Genomic DNA, 22,604 nt, shown 5'->3' on the forward strand with positions numbered 1-22,604 from the left:
AAGGATTTGCAGTCTGTGCTGGCACCAGAACTGCTTGTGTCCTTGACTTCCTGGTGTCTTAAGACGATCCATAAACATAATCGTGGATTCTAACTCATCTATGAAGAATTCGTCAATTTTTTATTTGAGGAATAATTCAACATTTTGGGAAATACACAGACCCTGACCTCTTTTTTTATAAAGCTTTACCACCAATAACATGAAGAAAATGGTGCAGCTCCACCAGACTTTCCCCCTCCCCCAACTGTTTGTTACCGATCCCTGTCTGACATTCAAGCTCTTGCGTGTCTTCGGACAATAAAGAGACATGATCTACAGGTAGCATTAAAATCCCCTCTACGTTCGCATCATCCACATTCTGCTTCTCAGTGACAGAGAACCTTTTAATCACAGTCTAACTGTATCAGTCCCCATCATGAGACGGCTGAAGATTGAGCAAAGCCTCAGGTCGGAAAACTTAGCTGCTGTGCAGCTGTTGCTTCCACTCAAGCATCCTAGCACCGCCACCACTACCCCCACCCCAACACACACTGACAACGTGTGAGACACACCCAAGGACATATGCCTCGGACTTAGAGAGCACAGTCACACCACCAGCACCAATTGAGATGTTTGAATCGGTGCCCCGAATTCCTCGCTGCCGTGGTGCTTGAGAGATGTTTAGCAATGACTGCTGTGCCGGCGACGCCGCTGCTCAAACATGATTAAATTTGAATAGCGACTAAAACACTCTGGAATAATGCATTCCTAAAGATGAATTTATGATGAGTTTCTGTTTTTCATTTCTTGCTAAAGAGCTTGCAAAGTACGTGGTCAACAGTGAAGTCACCCCAGAGATTCCCTCAGTGCATTTCATATCAGAAGGACTGATTGGAGTCAGTGAAAGTGGTTGTCAAGGCAGTCTTAGTGTTGGCTTATCTAGTGTTCAGTCTTAACACGTGTTTAGTCGATAGTAATTCACTGGGGAGTCATTGATCTGCAGGACTTGGTCTGTTTTCTCTTTCTCTTATCTCGGCACTGAACAACTGCAACAATTACCCGTCACTGATCAGTGCTGAGCTCCTCACTAAAGACAGAAACTGATCATACTGCATTTCTCTTCTGAGACGGTGCTGGTAACCTCATTTATCTCTCACGTTTTATTAATGGATAGGTCATATTTTGTCCTCCATTTGATACAAGACTTAAACTCTTTCAGGTCTAAGGATCTAAGGCTAGATTTATTTTTGTCATTCAAGATCATAGTAGTCTAAAAACTTCTGCTATATACAAACAAAATCTCAAATTTGAAGGGCAGGGTGTTCAAGCTGAAATTTAAATTCCAGTTTCAGTGCTTACTATTTTATAGCTTTGTCACATGGAGACTCTAAAACCTTCATACACTTCAGTACACAAAATATTAATGCAGCTCTTTGTCAATCAATATTACAGTAACACATTCTAACAGGGAATCCTTTATAAAGTTGTAATTAGTGGCTATTAAGTGTCATTAATTATTTGTAGAGCAGTATAATCAGCTTATGCACAACTGCTTTGGGTACAACGAATGTCAAACACTATACTGTCTTTATTTCTGCAGCTTTTTAAAATTTCAGCAGTGATCCAAAATGAAGATCTGTGGAATCATTGAATCAGAAAATTTATTCAATCATTAATACCTCGTGAAAAAATTGAAGCATTTGTTGGAAAAGTCAATCAACAAAATGTGGGACATGTGGCCATAACATGGAAGGTTCAATATGGAGCAGAGAGAGCCAAAATTGCCAACTTGTTAACAGTTAATCTTATTCTTGACGTCTTCTCACGATACCATTAACTTTGATTTGGTGCAGCTTCTGCAGTGATGCAGGCGCTGCGCCGGTCCATCGTGTCCATCTCCGTCCCAACCCTCACCTATGGTCATGAGCTCTGGGTAGTGACCGAAAGAATGAGATCGCGGATACAGGTGGCCGAAATGAGTTTCCTCCGTGGGGTGTCTGGGCTCAGCTTTAGAGATAGGGTGAGGAGCTCGGACATCCGGAGGGAGCTCAGAGTAGAGCCACTGCTCCTTCACGTCGAAAGGGGTCAGTTGAGGTGGTTCGGGCATCTGATCAGGATCCTCCTGGGTGCCTCCTGTTGGAGGTGTTCCAGGCATGTTCCACTGGTAGGAGGCCTTGGGATAGACCCAGAACATGCTGGAGGGATTACATATCTCATCTGGCCTGGGAACGCCTTGGGGTCCCCCAGGAGGAGCTGGAAAGCGTTGCTGGAAAGAGGGACGTCTGGGGTGCTTTGCTCGACCTGCTGCCCCCACAACCCGGCCCCGGATGAGCGGGTGAAAATGGATGAATGGATACAACACAGTTGTTCCACACACGCACAAGTGTTCTGGGGGGGCACTTGGTCGTCAAAACTTTGAGAACCCCTCATCTAAGTTTTTTTTGTTTCAAAATGGTCTGTTTAGCTGTTAAATTTCTAAAAAATTTCTCCTGGGGTAAATTCCCCCCAGGCCCCCCTGGAGGGCTGGGTCCCCCCCAGTGTTAAATTGGTGGTTACGGCCCTGCTGTGGCAGCACTTTAATTTATCTGTGTATCAAATATATCAGTTAAAGGGGTTTTTCCAAAACCTGGATACCCGAAAGCTGTTTTTAATTAATGCCTTGTTATCTGTTAACTATTAATAAATACATTAGTTATAAGTTATAAACCCCTCAGACTGTAGAGGATGAAAGATGAACTCTAATATTTCCCTAACTTGTAGATCAGTCCCTAAATGATTAGAAACAGGAGCTCAGTCTGTTTAAATGCGCCATCCCGTAGGCTGATATTTTAAAAAGCCATTATGTTCACGCCGGGTCCCGCTCAGACAAAGGTATGATGCGTGCCACACCTTGTTGCCATACCCAGTTGCCTCCCGTTATGTGGCCACTTGGTAGTGCAGTGCGCGTCTTGGACACGGCGCTGCGCTCTCGGCGCTCCGCCGCTCTGCTCGTCTGAAAGCACACCCCGCCCTCCCTCCACCTCCATCTCCACCTCAACCAGCGCCGAAACCGCACCACAGGAGGAGAGAAGACATTCATCCGCGCCTTTCATAGTAACCGAGCCGCGCCGTCCCCCAGCCAGACCTCTCACCCAGGGCTCCAGCTTCTCTGACCGATCCGTCCCGGAGGTGCGCCCCGCTCATCCGCCCGCCTGCCAGCAGCTCCGCTCCGATTCGCTCCGTTCCGCTCCGCGCCGGGCCGGTCCGATCGCTTCCCCCTGGAGAACAGTTCATTCCCTGGAAGCTGGATGAATTATTGGAGAGTTGTGAACAAGTGCGAGAAGACAGCTGAGGCTCGGGATCTGCCTCATCGCGCCGTCCGGGGAAGACGAGACTCAGCCAGAGTTGTGGACGATAATGGAGGGGACGTCCCTGTATCTTCCTATTGTTATTTTACTGATGCAATGTAAGTGACAACTATTTATTCAGAAGAACTATCTGTGTGTGTTTTCCTACTTGTCCCCATGAGATAAACCATAGGAATAGGTGAGTAAAGTGCTAGATAGCAGCTCCAGTGTAATTTAACTGCTCTGATCACTGTTTATTTATGATCATTTTAATCCTAACTGTCCATGGATGTGCTGGGATCAATACTCTGCGAAAAAGTCATTTAATTTGGGCTCTAGTCCAGTGGCTCTCAACATTTTTCAGTCAAGGACCCCTAAATTGATCACATTAGGGTACATGGAGGTCCTTGAAGCAAAATCATATCAAAGAGAGGTCCTATGTGATAAGATGAGGCTTCAAGGACCTCTGTCTGAAAAGATTTGGTAACCTATGATCCGTACTCACACTGGGATTTAAATATTGGAAATAAACTAATCCCCATTTTTCTGGTGGCCCCCGTAACTCCATAAACGACCCCTGGTTGAGAACCACTGCTCTAGACTCAAAAAGTTCTGATTGTTTTATGTATTTTTCTTCCTAAAAAGATCCATTTGGAATTTTTCGTGGCAGAATTTAAACATTTAAAGTTAGAATATGAACGACTATTCTTTGTTTCGTGTTCTTCCGCAGTCCCCCTGTTTAGTTAAAGCCCCTCTGTGGCGACTATTCGCAGCCAGGCTGGCTTCCTACAAGTTGGCCCTTAAAGTTGCACTTGGCCGGGTGCCACCGATGGGTGTGGGCGGCATGGTGGTGGCGGGTGGGTACCCGTTCTTTGGCAGAAGAGGTGGCAGATCTGTGCATGAGGTCAGCGGTTGGATTACCACCAGGAACTTCAGCCTGTTTTTGCTGGTGATGAGGTGTTTTCATGGCGGGGATGTCACCGGGAGGAAAGCTGTTTCTTTAAATTACAAAAAGGCACCTAACTTTCCCTGATGGAAAAAAAAAAAGGAAGCAGTGTATGTGTCTTTGGGCTCCAGGGGAGCAGTAGCAGTGTGAGATAGATGTGATGAGACAGTGAGAGTGAGTGATGCAGATTTTTACTCTGTGTTGTCCACATTTTGCCACCTGTCAGGCCACCAGGTCACGAGTTCACAGAGGTGTGTGTGTTTGTGTGTCCACTCCCGCTGTGGACAACCTGACAGCAATCACTCATCGTGTGGCACAGAGATGGACGTCAACAGTTTAACAGAGCAGCTTCAAATCTGCCTCGGCTCCACTGGACGCCTGTGGAGTGTATTGTTTAAAAAATCCAAGAGGAAATGTTTTGGGTGGGTCTCTGTGGCAGGCGACCCAACCTCCTCAACCTCACACACACACACTCACACACCGTGTCTGCCTGAGACAGCTGTTGCTCACAGGGTTACAGTCATACAGAGAGGCTTTGTTCAAATGGAGAACACACACGCTCAGTCCTTCTTGTTTCTCTCCGTACCCCCACAGCCTTGAAACGTGTGTGCCAGTCATGTTATCTATATCACACAGCAGCCGGGCAGGATATGTACCACGGCTCCATCTCCCTTCCTCTTTCATTTGTCCTGTTAATTTGAATAAGTGCCTTAATTATTACTGCGCCATGCTTTTGACCTCAGCACAGCCCTGGCAACACCCACCCCAGTCTCTGTAACACTCTGTACGGACCACGTAATGAGAGTAAAGCTGCGTGCCAAGGAGCGAGCGTGCCATCTTTCTATTTTTGCTCAGGCGAGAGGGTGGCTGTCCCTCTGCGAGTTTAAGCTGTCGCAGTGTTTGGTTGATGTTGATGCCATGCACTAGGTGTGTGTGCGCGCGTGCGTGTTTTTGTCTGTAGCTCGTCTGTGTTGACGCCTTTGTCTAGATGTTATTTGTGCTTCAGAGCCACAATGGGCCTATCACAGACGCATTTTAATTACCTTAGTGGCCATATCTGATGCCATGTTGGAGGACCATCAGAGACCTCCTGCTGTGAGGCACATGAAAGACTTTATTCTAAAAAAAGTCTATATAAGCATATTCCAGCACCCATTTTCAGTTTGTGATTCATACTCGTTAAAAATCTACTTAAAGACAGACCGTGCAGGATTTTCCCCAAAAAACAATGTCATACAGATGTAATGTCTCTCAATCATCACTTATAACCAGCTAGGAGTGTGAGGTGGTGTGTTTATCTGCAGAGACTCTTCCTTATTTTCCTTTTCTGTGCTCAGGACATTTATGGCTGCTCACTCAGGTGAGATCTGGGCTTTATAAAAAGGTAGCGACCAGGTGCTAGACTGTGAGCAGCAGGTATCCAAGAGACACAGCGCTGAAATACACAAATATTGCGAGGTGAAATGCCGAAAGAGAGTGACTTTTGCTTTCATTGGCGAGCGCGTTTTCAGTTACCATCCTGCATAGCGTACCTTTTTAAACTAACGCCACATGAGCTGATTAGGCCTTCAGTTTTGGTAGCTTCTCAGGTGCTCGGCTCAACCTGGCCTAAGTCTGGCATATCTGTTTTCCTGGAATCACCTTGATGGTTGACGACAGAATCTTGGGCAAATTTCTGGTGCCAATGATGGTCCAAATCTGGATGTTGACTGCAGCTGATTTTTAGGGTAAGGTTGTACATGAGCGAAATTAACATTGGCAAATATTTGCCTACTGTTAGGGGAGTATAAAATGATCCCAACTTTGGTGAACGTTGACCAGCAGAGTCAGGGCCTCAACAAATAACAAAGAAGTTTCTTTTAAGATAATTTTTTTAGAGCTTTTGCCTTTATAGAAGAGCAGCTGGGGAGTGACAGGAAAGGGGAAAAATAATAGGAATTGAAACTTGACCTCTGCAAAGGACTTGGTCTACATGTGGCACTTTCTGTTGAGCAAGAGGTAGAAACCTCTTGGAACACCATTGTTGCTCTGTTTAACCAGCCGATATTCTAAGATATGTGCCATGAAAAATACAAACTGCCCAGTATGATATATGCTGCCTGGCTGGCAGTGAGTCAGGAGACACGCGTAGAACGTAAGAAAACATACCAGTAACATCTGAATTTGCAGTATTTATTAGCAAGCTAGCTAATGTTAGCTAGCAAACTAGCTTTCCATATGCGTCACACCCAGCAGAAATATCTCCTCAGAGGGCGACCGTGCCTTAAACCCAAATCAGTCTGCACTACTGACACAGAAACTAATCCGGCAGCCTGATATGGGCCAGTTCTGGCTCATTGTTGCTCCTCAAAGCCAATTGTGCCGACACTCAGCGAGCTGAAATAACTGTGTGTTTAAAAACCTCCTTCACTTGTGCGACTGAGGGTTCAAATTAGTGACATTTTAGGCTCTATCCACAATACAACACTTAAGTTTTAAGACACATGACTATTGATACATATAGCATCCACACTACGGCGTTTTGAACCCCCTAAATGGAGACCTTCGGAAACACTGCTGACCTTGTTTAAGTTTGAAAACTCTCGAGTTGCGTTCAAGTCAGGATGGATGACGCAGAAACCCTTGTTCACTTCCTGAACAGTCACATATGCTGACGGTTATGAAACTGCCCCCCAACAGTAGTTTCAATCAATGCATTTACTGGACAATACAGCCAAAAAACTCTGAGTGACACGTGGCTAAAAACAGAGACATGACACTGAAGATACATCCAGAGTTCAGTGGGTCAACTGTGTGTTTAAAAACCTCCTTCACTTGTGCGACTGAGGGTTCAAATTAGTGACATTTTAGGCTCCATCCACAATACAACACTTAAGTTTTAAGACACATGACTATTGATACATATAGCATCCACACTACGGCGTTTTGAACCCCCTAAATGGAGACCTTCGGAAACACTGCTGACCTTGTTTAAGTTTGAAAACTCTCGAGTTGCGTTTAAGTCAGGATGGATGACGCAGAAACCCTTGTTCACTTCCTGAACAGTCACATACGGTGACGGTTACGATGCATGCATTTACTGGACAATACAGCCAAAAAACTCTGAGCGACACGTGGCTAAACACAGAGACATGACACTGAAGGGACATCCAGAGCTCAGTGGGTCAACTTCTAGACGTTAGCACACATTTGTCTCTAAACATGAATAACATTTCCTGTTGACTTTTTCAGACAGCAGGCCTTTTTATTTAGAAAGCTGCACTGTATGAACATTACCCACCATGCACTTGTGAAATGATCCGGACAGGCCATGTGTTCATTGTCTGCCTCGACGCCTTTGTAGTTAATTGAGGCCATTGAAGCTGACAGTGCTCATAGTAGTAGAGCACAGCGAGGCACGACACAGGGGCAGCAGGACCTCACATGCAGAGTCTCTTTGCTCATTTTTTGATGTGTGTGCTTTCGTGCGCGTCAGTCAACGCGGCGGTAAAGTGCGGGCATGTTGTCAGCCCTGCTACATCTCTTTTTTCTCAAAGAGACACCCTTCAAGGTGGCGGCAGGCCTGGTCTCACACTATGTGACAAGAGCTTCTCCCATTCACAGTCCCACTGTCTGAGAGGATCTCCCTCGCCTTCAATCCCACTCTCTCTTTTATTCATGCTTCTGCGGGTCTCTGCCCCCCCTTCCGCCAACCTCCGCCCGCCTCACTCTCCTCCACTCCACTTCATTTGTATTCTATTCTTAGGGCCGCTCATCTCTCCTTTGTCGTCCCTCCTCGTCCCTTTTTAATCTCATTGTATCTCCCTCCTTCGTCATGTTCATCCTTTAGCGAGACAATGCTCCTCAGAGGGTGTCGAGGTGCGCGAGCCAAGGCTACGATGATAATCCTGTTACACTGCCGCAAGTCAACACACGGCAAAGCAAGAGGAAGAGGGAGCGACTGGAGGGAGAGTGTGCAGTTTTAATTCACTTAGCTCAAAGTTTGAGCAAGTGGAGCTGGTGTAAATTGAGCCAACTTCAGGAAAAGCTTTTAAAAAAAACTTGCGTAATGATGCATTTGGCAGACGCCATTATTATTGTATAGCCTGTTGTTTATTTAAAGGCTAATTTAAAAATAGCTGGAAATAAGAGCGAGAGAGACCTTTGGGTGTGCTCATGAGATCCAGTTTGTATGGTCATCCAACATGGCTGCCTTCCTGTTCTTTAACACACTTCCTGCCCTTTGTCTCAACTTGCCCTCTATTCTTCCACGTCACCCTGCCTCCACAGGAGAAAACTCCTGTAACTCAGTCCACTGACAATGGGCCCACACAGGAAGTTACTGACAAACAGGAAACTGGTCACGGTAATTCTAGTATGTTTTTAAGTTGGGAGATCTGTATGCATCATGCCATTTGCAGAGACAATGGCAGGAAAAGTAAATGTGTGTGTGTGAGAGAGAGTGTGTTTTGTGGGGAGTTATTAAAGGTCCAGTGTGTAAGATTTAGGGGAATTAAGAGGCATCTAGTGATGAGGACTGCAGATTGCAACCAGCTGAAACTTCTCCTGGTTAGAATTTCTTCAGTGTTCTTTGTTCAGGAGGTTGTTACAGGGAGCCGAATTATCCGCAGAAGTCTCTTCCTCTCAGAAACAAACAGACCTGAAATTTAAACCGGTAAAAATGCTGAATAAAGCAGTTTCATGCACAAATCAATGTTTCTCAGATGGTGTTTGGCATGTCAGACGGGATGCTAGCCAAGCACCTGCTTATTTGTGCTCACCTTTTCTCTCTGATAACTTAAGATCCAGACTTTCAGGTGATTTTTAGCAGGAGTCGAATTATCCACATAAGACTCTTCCTCTCAAACAAATGGACCCAGTGATTTAAACCGGTAAAAACATTTAATAAAGTAGTTTAACGTAACTTGTATATAAACGGCTCATTGTAATGTATATTATACAGTTAAATAAAAAACACTACATTCCATTTCCTGCCAATATATCCCCCTAAATCCTACCTACACACTGGACCTTTAAGCTTTTTGCTTTCAAGAGTATGTGAAGGTGACGTCTTCACTACGCCAAATTAAAAGTTTGTTAAAGGTTTTTCATAGCCCTTAATGTTCTGAGTCAGTACCCCTGAGGCCCATTCAACATTTATTATGTAATTTCAAAAATGCATGGCCTTCAGTCGAAAAATCTTTTCCCATTTTCTTAAGTTGCAGACCTTTGGGAGATGTTACTGGTGCAGCACCAGAGAGTGTTTCAAACCTGCTTTTCCTCCTCAGGTAACCTTCACCCAGGCTGAACCTGTATTTAACAACAGGACGACCAGACAATAATCTGTCCTGTAAACCAATCAGCACACAGGAAGGGTAGCTCCTGCTTCCTCTTCCTGTTTGGATGGGTTGTATCAGTGACACACAGACGGCAGGGGAAACAAACACGGGCAGCATGCCGTCCGCCTCTTCGCTAATGCCCCTCATACATCAGGTTAATCTGGACAAGCTTCTGGTGAGATGCTTGGTGACCTTGTCCTAACCTGCGCTTAAGTAAACATACGCTGCTTAAGCCTGCTGGATTAAAGCGGAAGAGGGAGTAATCCTGGCCTTACCTCAGATCTCCTGAAGACTGTGAGACAGTTGTGTCTGTCTCAGACAGTAGACCAAAGACAGCCATTAAGCATTCTCCTCTTGCAGTTGGCGGGCAACGTGGAGCACTTTACCCAATTCACCTTGCCCCCTAATGGATGACAAGCGATATTGCCTTCTGAAAATGCTCTCACCCCTCTTTTCTTTATCTCCCACTCTCCCTCCCCTCTTCCTCTCCACCGCCACCAGGTTCCCCCTCTGCTCCTGTCACCGTGTCGACCAACAAACACAAGGTGGAGGTGCAGGAGTTCTCAGGTGAGCCAGAAAAAGCAGCTCATCTCCGGGCTGCCTCGTCTCACTGTCGAGTCATTTCTCCCCAGAGGAGCTGCTGCTTTATCAGATTCTCTCTGACAGAATAAACCATGTGGCTATTAATAGACCAAGCAGTTAAAAATGCCTCTGATTGAAGGCTTCACTTTTCTGCCATAAATATCTCATTGCCTCCCTTTTTACAGACGCGGTGCTGTCCTGCACGTTCCGCACAGAGAGAGACCCGAACCCACGCATCGAGTGGAAGAAAAAGGGGAAAGATGTTTCCTTTGTGTACTTTGATGGACACTTCAAAGGTGAGAAAGCCACCTGTTGCTGTTTATCCCCAGAGTGACAAACAGGGCATTTGTTTTAATCAGCTTGCAGCACCAGCTGGAAGCGGTTTGCCTCGTAGGATGAGTAAGAAATACCACCTGGGCACTGTGAGATAGGAGTAACGGATCGACTGTAAGAGATATGTTAGCGCCGTCTGTGCCAAAGGTGTCAAGGTGTGAAATCTGAACCTGTCTCGTATCCTTGATTCCCCTCCTTTGTGGTTGGATGTGGATTTAATGGGTGAAATAAATAATAAATCATACAGTCGCTTTCACCCAGTCAGTCTCTTTTATAGGCAGCGCAGTTAGCCTTCTCAAATATGTCAAGTCTCCTTTACTTCACAGCTGAATTTGCTTTAAAAGGTGGCATGAATGAAGAGTTTCTGCTCTCACAGTGTCAACAAGTATCTTGTAAATTCATGAAAAGCCCTACTCTTCCACCCACTGGCTGGATTATCCGATTAGGGGCCCCCAGGGCACCAAATTTGCTGTTTCATGCTTGCTGATACATGTAAATGTGTCCTGTGGCCTTAAAGTTCTTGTTTTACGACAGTGTGAACTGGGGCTTTAAGGATTCCTGGAGGTCTGAAGCCACTTTGCTCAACTGGTAATCCTCCCTTACCTTAGCCTTTTGTTGAAAGGATTTACAGATGCATGATAGTCTGTCTGTTAGCAAGGCCATTTCCTGGAAAGCTGACTTGTTAGTATATGTCCATGTCGCTTGGTTAAAACCCAGCTACTGCAGGGCTCCATATTATATTGATATCAAGGTGTTTGGTCACAAATACTGTGATGTTCAATTTTCTCCATGTCACCCAGCCTTGACTACAAGGGATGAACAAGTACACCATTATCTGTTTCTATTCAGCCAACTAAATTATCTGTACTCGGGATGGCAGTTTTACGACGGAGTATTAGGGCCATATTGAAGAAAAAAAGATTTTGATAATAAAGTCGTAATATTACGAGAAAAAACTTCTAATATTACGAGAATAAAGTCGTCCCGAGAAAAAGTCATAATATTACGAGAATAAAGTCGTAACTGAGAAAAAGTCGTAATATTACGAGCATAAAGTCGTAACATTACGAGAATAGACGAAACTGACAAAAAGTTGTAATATTACGAGAATAAAGTCGTAACTGAGAAAAAGTCGTAATATTACAAGAATAAAGTCGTAACTGAGAAAAAGTCGTAATATTACGAGAATAAAGTCACAATATTACGAGAAAAAACTTGTAATATTACTCCAAATGTGCGTGTCGAGGCAACGCACCCCAGACAAAGAGTAGCTGCAACAACCAGGTTCATCCTCTAACCCATTCTGTTTGTTGTTGGTTATTTCCTTAAAAACTATGACTTTATTCTCATAATATTACGAGTTTTTTCTTGTAATATTACGACTTTATTCTCGAAATCTCAGTACAGTTTGAGCCGGAAGTGGGTGCGACTTAAACAGGAAGTGGGTGGAACCTAACCAAAAGTTGTTTCGTTAGACCTCAGAGCCTATTTTGGCCGTTTTTGAATACTGTTGATTTTGCCTTCACCTATATGATCTGACAATTATTTTTTCACTTGAACCTACTTTTTAAGCGTATTGGGCCCAAAAATACACCAAAATCATCAAATCCGAATTAAAAAAATATGCTATTTATTACAATAGAAACCACAAACATGTTCAAATATAAACATATAAAGGTAAAATTGAAATATAGTAAAACTATATACAAATATTTCCCTTAAAAAACATGTATATTTATAGGCGTTTTTTTTTTTTACCTTGTCAGCTGCAACTCTTCAGTACAAACTATGCCAAATTCCACTCTTTCTTCTTCCAACTAAAACATTCTCGCCACTAGCTCCCGCCGCTAACTCCCGCGGTTGACTTCAGGTGCGGCGATTTTGGCCCCGTCCCCAATCCACATCAGACCTCTTTGGTATATTCATCACGTAGATTTCCATTTTGTAAAATGACAAAAAATGACCTGCCCATCCAGATTTTACGCATGGATAAATATTTTTGTACTATCAAATTAAAACTGTCATATCTCCAGTTTTACATAGTCAATCAACGTCAAACAAAAACTTGGAGGGAGTTTCAAATCAGCACTTTCAAGTGAAGTTGACAGCAGCCCTACAAGTGACCTAGTTTGTTTGTTACGGCGCTGTGAAAACGTCTTGTGATCTGATCCGATTAGAAAACTGTTAACAGGACAGTCTCAGGATTGATCTTCAGAGTACGGATATTGGCATGTTTTTCTCGGATGATATGAAAAGGACATTATCCGAACCAGTTACTCTGCTCAACCCTACGAACTACTGCAACACCAAGCACCTACTGTATAACTGCACTTAGCAGAAGAAGAATGATGCAACACTGTGATCTGAATGTGGCACACTAATGTAATGTATGGATTAAACCCATATGGATGTCGTGGCCATAGCCTGCAGCCAGACAAGACATTTCCTCTTTGGTCTTCCTGACCTTCTGTCCTTTCTTTCAGGTCCCTTTGAGGGCCGAGCGACCATTGACGGGGCCACTGTGACGCTGAGAGGCGTGACCCAGGAGGACGCTGGGGAGTACCGCTGTGAGATCAGTGCTCCTCATGACTCCGTCAACCTGGGCGAGACCAATGTAACACTCAAAGTCCTGGGTACGACTGAAAGAGAATCCCTAATTACAGCTTAAAGGTTTAAGAGACTGGCTTGTTTTTCCAGGTTTCGCTGATGTGTCTTTAACTCCCAACTTGTCCTGTCATCCAGTGCCCCCTCAGACCCCGTCCTGTGAAATCCCCAGCGGGGCGGTGACAGGCTCAGTGGTGCAGCTGCGTTGTAGGGACCGGCACAGCATCCCGCCTGCGACATACTCCTGGTACAAGGACAACCAGCAGATCAGCCCGCCACGCAATGCCAACGCCACCTATCTAATCAACTCACGCACAGGAGTACTGGTGAGCATGTGTGTCCACAGATTGGGAAATAGTTCACATTGTCTCCTTGCAGTATCATGTGCTTTTAAAACAAGAAAATGATGCTGTCAGTTTTTGTTGAGCGCTCCCTGGTTGGATAGTAGGTAGCGTTTTTTTGCTCAAGGACACTTCAGTAGAACAAATGCTTCAACTGAAAGCTGAAGCCATCACCATAAAGGTTTCCTCCCTCCCTCTCTGTCTCTCGTGCAGGAGTTTAAAGCAGTAGCCAAAGAGGACACCGGTCGATACAGCTGCCTGGCTTCGAACGGAGTGGGACTGCCCAAAATGTGCGAGGGCAAGCACATGACAATAGGTGTGTGTGTTTTATGTGTGTGTTTCCACTCTTCTTCCTGCCTCTTCAACACACCTTTCAGCACTGGAGAAAATCAGGGATGCAGTGGAGAGGAAAAGCCTCCTAAACTTAATCCACCCTGCTTCTAAAATCTGAAACCCCATTTAGAAATGTACTTAAAATTCGAAGGGCTACTACTGTGTCCATTTTGGGACAAGTTACAGGGTGTAAAATCATGCTGCTTTGCTTGGAAATCTCATCAGCTTGTTAATAAATTATATAATGTACTCTAGGTTAATGCAAGCAGCCATTTTATGCTTTTAATAAATTATGGGAAATGTTATTGGTGTACAGGAAAAGGCATTAGATGGGAGTTAAATTAAAATACGGTCTTCCTGTTTATGCTTGGAGACTTAATGGTTACCACTGTTAGGAGTTCACATATCTCCCAGTCTTTTTGACATATATGCTTCAATAAATTGAGATTGGGAATAGCAAAATCTATTCACCACGTATGGAGTCAAAATAGGGACAAAAGTACTGTAGCTGTGTTTGACCATATTTGAAAGTGCACAACATTTTGAATGAATACATTCAAATATCACAGATCAATCATGGAGCCAGGGTGGTGAGACATTTTGCTCCGAGTCTGTGGCTTCAACCAGATCTGCTTGGGAAACAGCTAGCAATATGAGCGCTAGCTAGCTGTAGCTTAGCTATGCTACATTGTGTTGGTTGTTTCTTAACGTTAGCTGATACAGTTTTCTGCAAACTAGCTGCGTGAGTCTGGATGAAGCTGATGTTATCCACTGAAGGCGGTGTTTTGCTATGTTAGCTAGAAATTTGTCCGTGTTAGCAAGCTAATTTTAGCTAATTAGCTAAAACTACCATATCACGATGTATTGCACGTCAGTGTTTTCTGCCAGCCATATATGGCCCCCAGTTAGGTGCCTAGTGGCCCCCATCCATTTTCTAATGTACAGTGAAAATAAATTAATTCACATTGGGAATTTTTGTTGGACTTTTAATGTACACTAGGAGCCAGAGTGCACAAAAAAACATCAAATTAAAGTTTGTATATCAAATAAAGTGCCAGGGAAGGATCCCTAGACCCCTGACAGAGGTCGGGCTAAGCCTTGAATGTCCTCAAAACTGAGAAGCACCCCTGTGTACATGTGCAGGGCTGCTGCAACTGGCCCCTGGCATCCTATCATCTTGCTAAAGGGCCCATAGGCAAAGCAAGTTCCCTGCTCTAGTTCCCTGTCAGCACTGGAGGGCACTGAGTTTATGATACGGGGCACTGAATTTGATGAATTTACTCTATCAGACAACAAATAAGACAAGATTAAGTCGCTAGCTAGTGCACTGGTGATTCCTCCACCTCACTTCCAGCCCATAAGGAGAGAGCAAATGGCCACTTCACAGATGGACCCTCAGTTAGCAGCTGTAGTTACTCAAAATCAGCACTTGTGTAACAGCAGCAACAGAAAGTTCGCTAATCCCGCATGGAATTGGGGTGGTCAGGCATCTGATCCTCAGCTGGGGTTTGCGCAGACTGACTGCAAACTGCTACAGCCACCACCTAAAGGTCCATCTCCAGAGCTGCCATCTGCTCTCCTTCCTGTGAAGTACTGTTAGATTAGCTGCCAGGAGTGAGGCGGAGGGATCGTGGCGTGCTGATTCTTCTCATTTGTAGTCTGTTAAACAGTAAATTCATCACATTCAATGTGTCAAATGTGGGACAAAAGTAAACGTAGATTTATTTCAGCTCTCTTTTTTTTTTTAAATCTACAAACAGATAAGTAACTGCAAACCTTTTTTGTAAAGGTAATGTTTGTGCAAATCTTTATGCACTCACAAATCTTTATCATCTGTTCACATATTGTCATGCACAGCTACAGATCTCCTCATAGGTTCCAATTTTCAATCTCTTAGTCTAGTTTTTTGTTTTTGTTTTTACACATTCAAACATTTGAATTAATTTGATCAAAACGTTCTTACACATTCACACATTTGAATGCACTCATACAAAATGTTTTCACACATTCAGATAAGGATGTACACAGCTACAGTACTTCAGTACTTTGACTGACATACCATAACTCAGTCTTTATTCCCCTCTCTCTTCCAGAGGACGTCAACGTCTCGGCCGTGGTGGCAGCTGTGGTGGTGGTCTGCCTGGTCATTGTGATCTGCGGATGCGGGGGACTCGTCTTACACCGCAACGGTTTCTTCAGCCGTGAGTTTGTCTCTTTAGTCGGATGTTTGCTGTTTTTTTTCGTCCAATCAAATAACCACTTTGTCTACTTGCACAATCAGTACATCAATTAATAGCTTCTCTTTTTTTTGAGAAAACATAAACTCTGACATTCACTGTATTTTCTCTCCTCCTGACTCATCCATCAGCAGGACACAGAGGAAGGTAAGAGCTCTGTGATTGCATTACCATCGATGTGACCAAACACAGGCTAATACCCTGCACACTTAAGACTGCGGGAGGCGGGGGAGGTTGCGTGGGTTGTTGTTGCACCGAGACTGCGTGTCTGTGTGCTGAGTCAGGACTGTATACAGTGACAGCTGTGGCCACGGCAGCGCCTGTGTTGCTGCTGGTCCCGTGATTGGCACCAGCAGATGTGAAAACCATGGGAAAAGGTTGTTTTTTACAGACGTATATCTGTTGAGATCATGTCAAACTGTAGCAAGACGTCTAAAAATGCAGACATTCAAAGGGGGAGAAATAATCAGTGCAACATAATTATGGAATAATTACCGGCTGTTAATCAGCGAGGAGGAAAATATTGGCAGTAGAAAGAATTGCAAGCAATTAAACTGATTGGTTGGGTAATTTGAAATGGATTACTTAGATATTGAAGAGATTGAAGAATGAGACTGTGGCATGACAGAGGGATGTGAGTGCGTTTACACACACGACTGGGCGAAAGGACATTTGGATGCTCGGTCAGAAACCACAGAGACCTAAATGCATGTCCTCGTGTGACTGGCCTAATTCGCTTGACTTTATGTTATTTGATTACTGGCTTGTTACCCCGCGTCGTTTGATGGAGAGTCATTGCGGAGCTCTCCTTGTAGCTGATGCGAAAGCTCTTTGTCTAGGTTAAAGTCTGATGCTTATCCCACTGAGCTAACTGGAGCTGTCAGTGTCAACTTCCTATTTATAGAACAGGCTTCTTCACAAAGACTCAAAGACAATGTGACACCATATCTGATGCACCAATAGTAAGCACAAGTTAACAAAGCAGGAATGCAGATCTCGGCTTCAGCTCTGCCTTTTAGAGGAAAAACAGTCAAGGTTTCCTGGTTACATGGATGAACGTTACATCATCCTAGACGCTGACCACAGTCCAATTTTAGCTCGTCCTTACAGTCGATGGTTGCTGTGAAAAGGAGGCGAATTTGGGCTGTTTGTCACTGAGATTTAAGATCCTCCAAACAAGACCTGACTCTAAATAAATGTTTATCAGCTGTCTGTGTACTCTGATGGTTGCATTACATATTCATAGCTCCCCAAGCTAGTGTCTGAAATGGATATGTGAAGGAACATTCTCGTTTACTTCTTATATTTGTTTTTGTCACTCATAACAACATCTTGTAAATAGATGAGAAAATTGTCACAGATGAAACAGATGTACACATATATAGCCTTATTTAATAAATACCCAGCAAAACAACCAATCAGAGCCGACGTGTCTCTAATGCAGCTGTCATTCACTTCTTGTGAAACTAGACAGTGCTGATTAAAAAGAAGAATCAAGATTCTGTTACTCCATTATCCTCTTCTTGCCTTAATGTTTAAGAAACATATTTTAGTGTATTGTTTAGCTGTTTCCAGGTCACAAATAGGGGTGTAAATCATCGGTTTAATCCCGATTCGATATTTGCCAAAATGACAAAGTCTGCTGCGATGCGATTTCGAAACGATGTGATTCAGGGGGCTACAATCGATGTGAGATGATATTAAATGCCCATTTATCATAATGTGTTACAGAAGAAGCTGCCACCCCTTTCTTTTTTGCTTTTGGCCGCAAAAGATAATTTAATTCAATTGAAATTCTGCCAGAAATGATTACATATGCGTATTAGCTTAAGCATGTTTTACGTAGCACACATTAGCCTAGCAGCTAGCGGACTTTTTCTCTCTACTCATAGCTTAAAAATATACATGTAAATTTATTATTTTTCGTATTCACCATTGTTTTAAGTCGCTGCATCTCCCCGAAGAACAGCACAGTTGAATTTCAGCCTGCATGCACGTTTTTTCAGCCAAACATTGTTGAAACAGAGCAGCTAATGTTAGCGAAGCTAGCGGAGTGAGATGCTAATCCAGGCAGGTACGACGTGTCTTTTCTCCATAATGGAAAATATTTCCACGCTGCTGATTTACTCTGAAGTAAATAACGTTATCCTCATCGTGACACAGAATTTCAAAATAAAGGCATAATAAGATGGCGGTATAGAATGAAATTTTCACCTTGCATCGAAGACGTTGGATCTTTGATAACTGAATCGATATATCGACTCTTACGTTACGGCGAAAGAGTAACTAAAATATGTTTCTGAAAACATCTAAGGCGTAAAATAGGGAATACAGTAACCAAATCTTGATTCATATTTGATCAGCACTGCCTAGTTTGACGTTTAAAGACTGTGTTAGAGACTCCTCAGCTCTGATTGGTTGCTTCATTCAGGCACAGCAAATATGACAGAAAGTTATTTTTATGAAGTTACCAACTGAACCTTTTATGTCTTGCTCAATGACACTTCCACAGCTGTGATACAAACTTGAAAGAGAATCGTAAGATTTAGACACTGTATATCAGGGTATTGGATTGCTGCATGTGATTGGCTCACCACTTGACCTGCTCACCCCAGCATTTTGTTGAGCTCTGCTACATCACGATTGACTGCATGTCTGTACAGGTTCATCGCGGTAACACTAGTTACGTGTGCTTATGACTTGTGCATATGATTCCTGTATCATAAGGTATACGCTCACCAGCCACTTTATTAGGTACACCTTCCTAGTTCTAGGTTGGACCCCTTTTGCCTTCAGAGCTGCCTTAATTCTTGGTGGTGTGTTCCTGTTCCACCACATACCAAAGGTAATAAGAGGCCGAAAGTGAGCCAAGAAAATCTCCCCCACACCATTACACCACCAGCACCAGCCTGAACCGTTGATACAAGGCAGGATGGATCCATGATGCCAAATTCTGACCCTACCATCTGAATGTGGCAGCAGAAATCCAGACTCATCAGACCAGGCAACGTTTTTCCAATCTTCTATTGTCCAGTTTTGGTGAGCCTGTGTGAATTGTAGCCTCAGTTTCCTGTTGTTAGCTGACAGGAGTGGCACCTGGTGTGGTCTTCTGCTGCTGTAGCCCATCTGCTTCAAGGTTGGACAAGGTGTTGTTGCTTCAGAGATGGTCTTCTGCAGACCTTGGTTGGAACCAGTGGTTATTTGACTTCCTGTTGCCTTTCTATCATCTTGAACCAGTCTGGCCATTCTCCTCTGACCTCTGGTTTCAACAAAGCATTTTCATCCAGAGAACTGCTGCTCACTGGATATTTTCTCTTCTTCGGATCATCCTCTGTAAACCCTAGAGATGGTTCAAGCACACACATTATGATACAGGACTCATATGTATGAATCATAGGCACGTTACCACCACTAGGGTTACCGCAAAACACCTGTCACATCAGTGATACTAATGAATCCCCTGCCCAATCACCGATCAAAGCATGGTGTGCAGTGTGACTCCAAAATGACCCCCCCCCCCCCCCATTGTTAACCCTTTTTAAAGCCACCACGCTGACCCCCACAGGTCATTTTGGATCTCCCAGTGTCATGGTGCAGCCCACATCAGCAGCCAAACCCTGCACAGAACTGAGGACACGTGAGTGTGACCCCTAGGCTGACGGATAGATATGGAAGCAACCAATGGCCGTAATAATTTCAATCGTATACACAACGAAGGAAAACTTTGACACTGTGGTGAATGTGCTTGGGTGACTGTCCTGTCAGGCAACCAGCAGAGACTCCAAGAAGTCATTGTATCTGCCTATTAGTGAGGTGTTGGAAACTTAGATAAAGCCAAGCTAACCATTTACAGTCTCTGTGCTAAACAGGATGTTTTGTAGTGAAACCTGCGGTTTAGTGAGAGGGTTAATGTACAAAACTATTTCTCATTCAGGTGCAGAGCCTTCTTAGAGTCTTTGCTGGGTGCCTGGCAGGACAGTAGCCAAAGCCTTTTTATCAAAATGTCAATTTATTCCTTTAAATATTCAGCAGATAATAAAATTATTTTGGCCCCCTTTTGCTTCCATAGACAGACCAGACATTGATTGACATTGATCATCTTGTTCCAGTGCAGTGTTTTGTTGGGAAATCTTTGTTCCTGGCATTCATGTTGATACCACTTGACATGCACCACCCCTCCCAAACTCTGTTGCACCATGCCACACTGCAAACTCTGCTCAGGAATGGCCCGAGGAGCGTTGACATAGAGCTCAAGGCGTCAACCTGGCCTCCTATTCCCAAGATCCCAATCCGATCGGGCATCCCTGGGTCGTGCCCCTACCCCAGAGGTCCTATGTCCATGCCTCAAAAGGTCAGTGCCAAATCCGATCCACAGTGAGGCCTCTTACCTGTCGAGGCATGGACACAGGACCTCTGGGGGTGTCCCTTTGAAGTCTGATGGGAGATCCTTTGAATCCTGTGGGTTTGTGAGGTGGGGATACTGGCATGTCCCTTGGATGCTTGATCAAACTGGGATCTGGGGAGTTCGGAGGCCAAGTCATTGCCTTGAGGTTTTTGTCACGTTCCTCTGGACCTGCTGGGGAGGCCGATGCCATAAGGGGGGTACTTGGTCTGCATGGGTGGTGCATGTTAAGTAGCATCCACATGAATGCCAGAACCAAAGGTTTCCCAGCAGAACAATGCACTGGAACAAGACAATCACTCTTGTGGTTTTAATGTAGTGGCTGATCAGTGTATACCAACTGTTTATCACAAATCCTGAACCACGCTTTTCTTTCGCCAGCTTAATATAATCCTGCTCAGCTGGTGAGAGTTAAGAGTCAGACTTTCCTTTTTACCCGGTGGGAGGTTTGCCATGTATGATGTGCATTATTTATGCAGGGCAAGATATGACTCAGGATACAGCTGTCTGCCTCGAGTTTCTTCTCTTCTTTGTGACTGTGTCAAACTGTCCAATGTGCTTACCCGTGTCTTTATCTTTCAGGTCCAATGTCAACTACATCCCTCCGCCCCAAGAAGTAAGTGTTTCTTTTTTCCCTTTGTCCTCTTCCTCCCCACATCTGTCCCCACGTTCCTCTCCCTCTCATGTTAAGCTCCGAGTGGTGACATGAGCAAAGCGCTGACTTAAGCATGAGCAGCTCGTACTTACCTAATGAATGTTGCTGTGTTTTTGATTGAAATCACGCCACCATCACCTTGAGAGCCATAATTCTGAAACCGGAAAACAATTCAATACTTAAAGCATTTATTTTTTTCTGTCTCCCCCCTGCAGCCCCAGGATTTCAAACACACCCAGTCATTCATGCTCTGAGAAGCTGGCCTTCCTTTGAGAACACATCGCCCTCATGATAAGGTGCCAAACACTGGATTTATTATCTCTCTGGACTCTGAATGAGCTCTTCATCTTCCAGTACATGCTAATTTCAATCTTGTTCCTCTACCACTCCTTTTTGGATGGCAAGGCTTCTTCTTCCTCTCTTTCTTTGCATTGTGTGGGTCGCCTCAGTCATTGACGTTTTCTGCTCTAATGGGATTAAGTACAGTTTTGTGGCGTTCTGCTCCCCCCTGGTGGTCAGATGAAGAAATTCCAATTGATCTTTTCTGAATGATCCAGGGACCAGTGGAGCTTTCTACACACTTTGTTTCCTCCCTCTGCGGGCCAATTGTTTAAACTACCGTTGCTTTTTGTTTTCTACCAAAGACTGACTGTTTAATTTAAAGGATTCATTTGTTTTAAAAGAGGGAATTCTGCTTAAAGCCATAGAGAAAGCATTGTTTTCAATCTACTCAAACGAAAATGCAGTTTACCTCAGCATCTGCCAATGTTTTGTCTTCTGTAACACTGGGGCCCCAAGCTTCCCACGGGCCCCGCAAGATCCCCATGATCTTAGTAACAACACAACACCAGACAAAGCCAGTCCAGGACAACAGGAAGCCACTTCAGCTGATTATATTGAGACCAACCCCGTTCCATCCTAATGTGCCTGCATGGTCTTTTTATATATAAACATACACATATACATATATATATATATATATATACCTTGTGCCTTTTTAATTTGTCTGTCATATTTATCTAAGGATCTCACTTTTTTGTAAAGAACTTGCCTTACTTTTTTCTGTCTTTATATTTTTGTGCCACTGTTTGTCAACGTTTTATCAAAATGGAGTGTCTGTTTTTAGACAGTGTGTGAATGGGTTGTTCAGAGTTTTATTTGAATGGTGTATCAGTAATAAAAGGGTTTTCTATTCAAAGCCGTACTTGCCGTTATTATTGCGATCGCAAACAAGCAAAGTGCATTTACTTGCTGTACTTGAGGTAAATATACTGGAGTATTTCTATTTTCTGCTACTACTTCGCTGATTTTGATTATTAATACAAAATAAAACCAACATGATGTATTATTATTATCAGGGTTCCCAAGGTCATGGAAAACCTGGACAAGCCATAGAATTTCACAGTCACATTTTCCAGGCCTGGAAAAGTCACGGAATTCGAAGAAATCTTTGAAAGTTTTGAAAAAGGCACGGAATTCCAAGAAATCTTTGAAAGTTTTGAAAAAGTCACAGAATTCCAAGAAAGCTTTAAAAAGTTTTGAAAAAAT

The 22,604-nt window shown here is 43.9% G+C and overlaps 1 protein-coding gene across 1 annotated transcript; it reads left to right on the forward strand.

Moving 5' to 3' along the window:
- Window positions 1-3,126: 3,126 nt before the first annotated feature.
- jam2a (junctional adhesion molecule 2a) lies at window positions 3,127-22,254 on the forward strand. Its single transcript, XM_033615940.2, is given in 11 exon segments — window positions 3,127-3,328; window positions 3,330-3,424; window positions 10,071-10,136; window positions 10,337-10,447; window positions 12,968-13,117; window positions 13,227-13,414; window positions 13,643-13,745; window positions 15,856-15,963; window positions 16,131-16,146; window positions 20,984-21,017; window positions 21,272-22,254. Coding segments are annotated over 11 exon segments (972 nt in total). The 5' UTR covers window positions 3,127-3,266; the 3' UTR covers window positions 21,311-22,254.
- Window positions 22,255-22,604: the final 350 nt, after the last annotated feature.

The sequence above is a fragment of the Epinephelus lanceolatus genome, chromosome 24 (assembly GCF_041903045.1).
Source record: "Epinephelus lanceolatus isolate andai-2023 chromosome 24, ASM4190304v1, whole genome shotgun sequence".
Taxonomy (NCBI): domain Eukaryota; kingdom Metazoa; phylum Chordata; class Actinopteri; order Perciformes; family Serranidae; genus Epinephelus; species Epinephelus lanceolatus.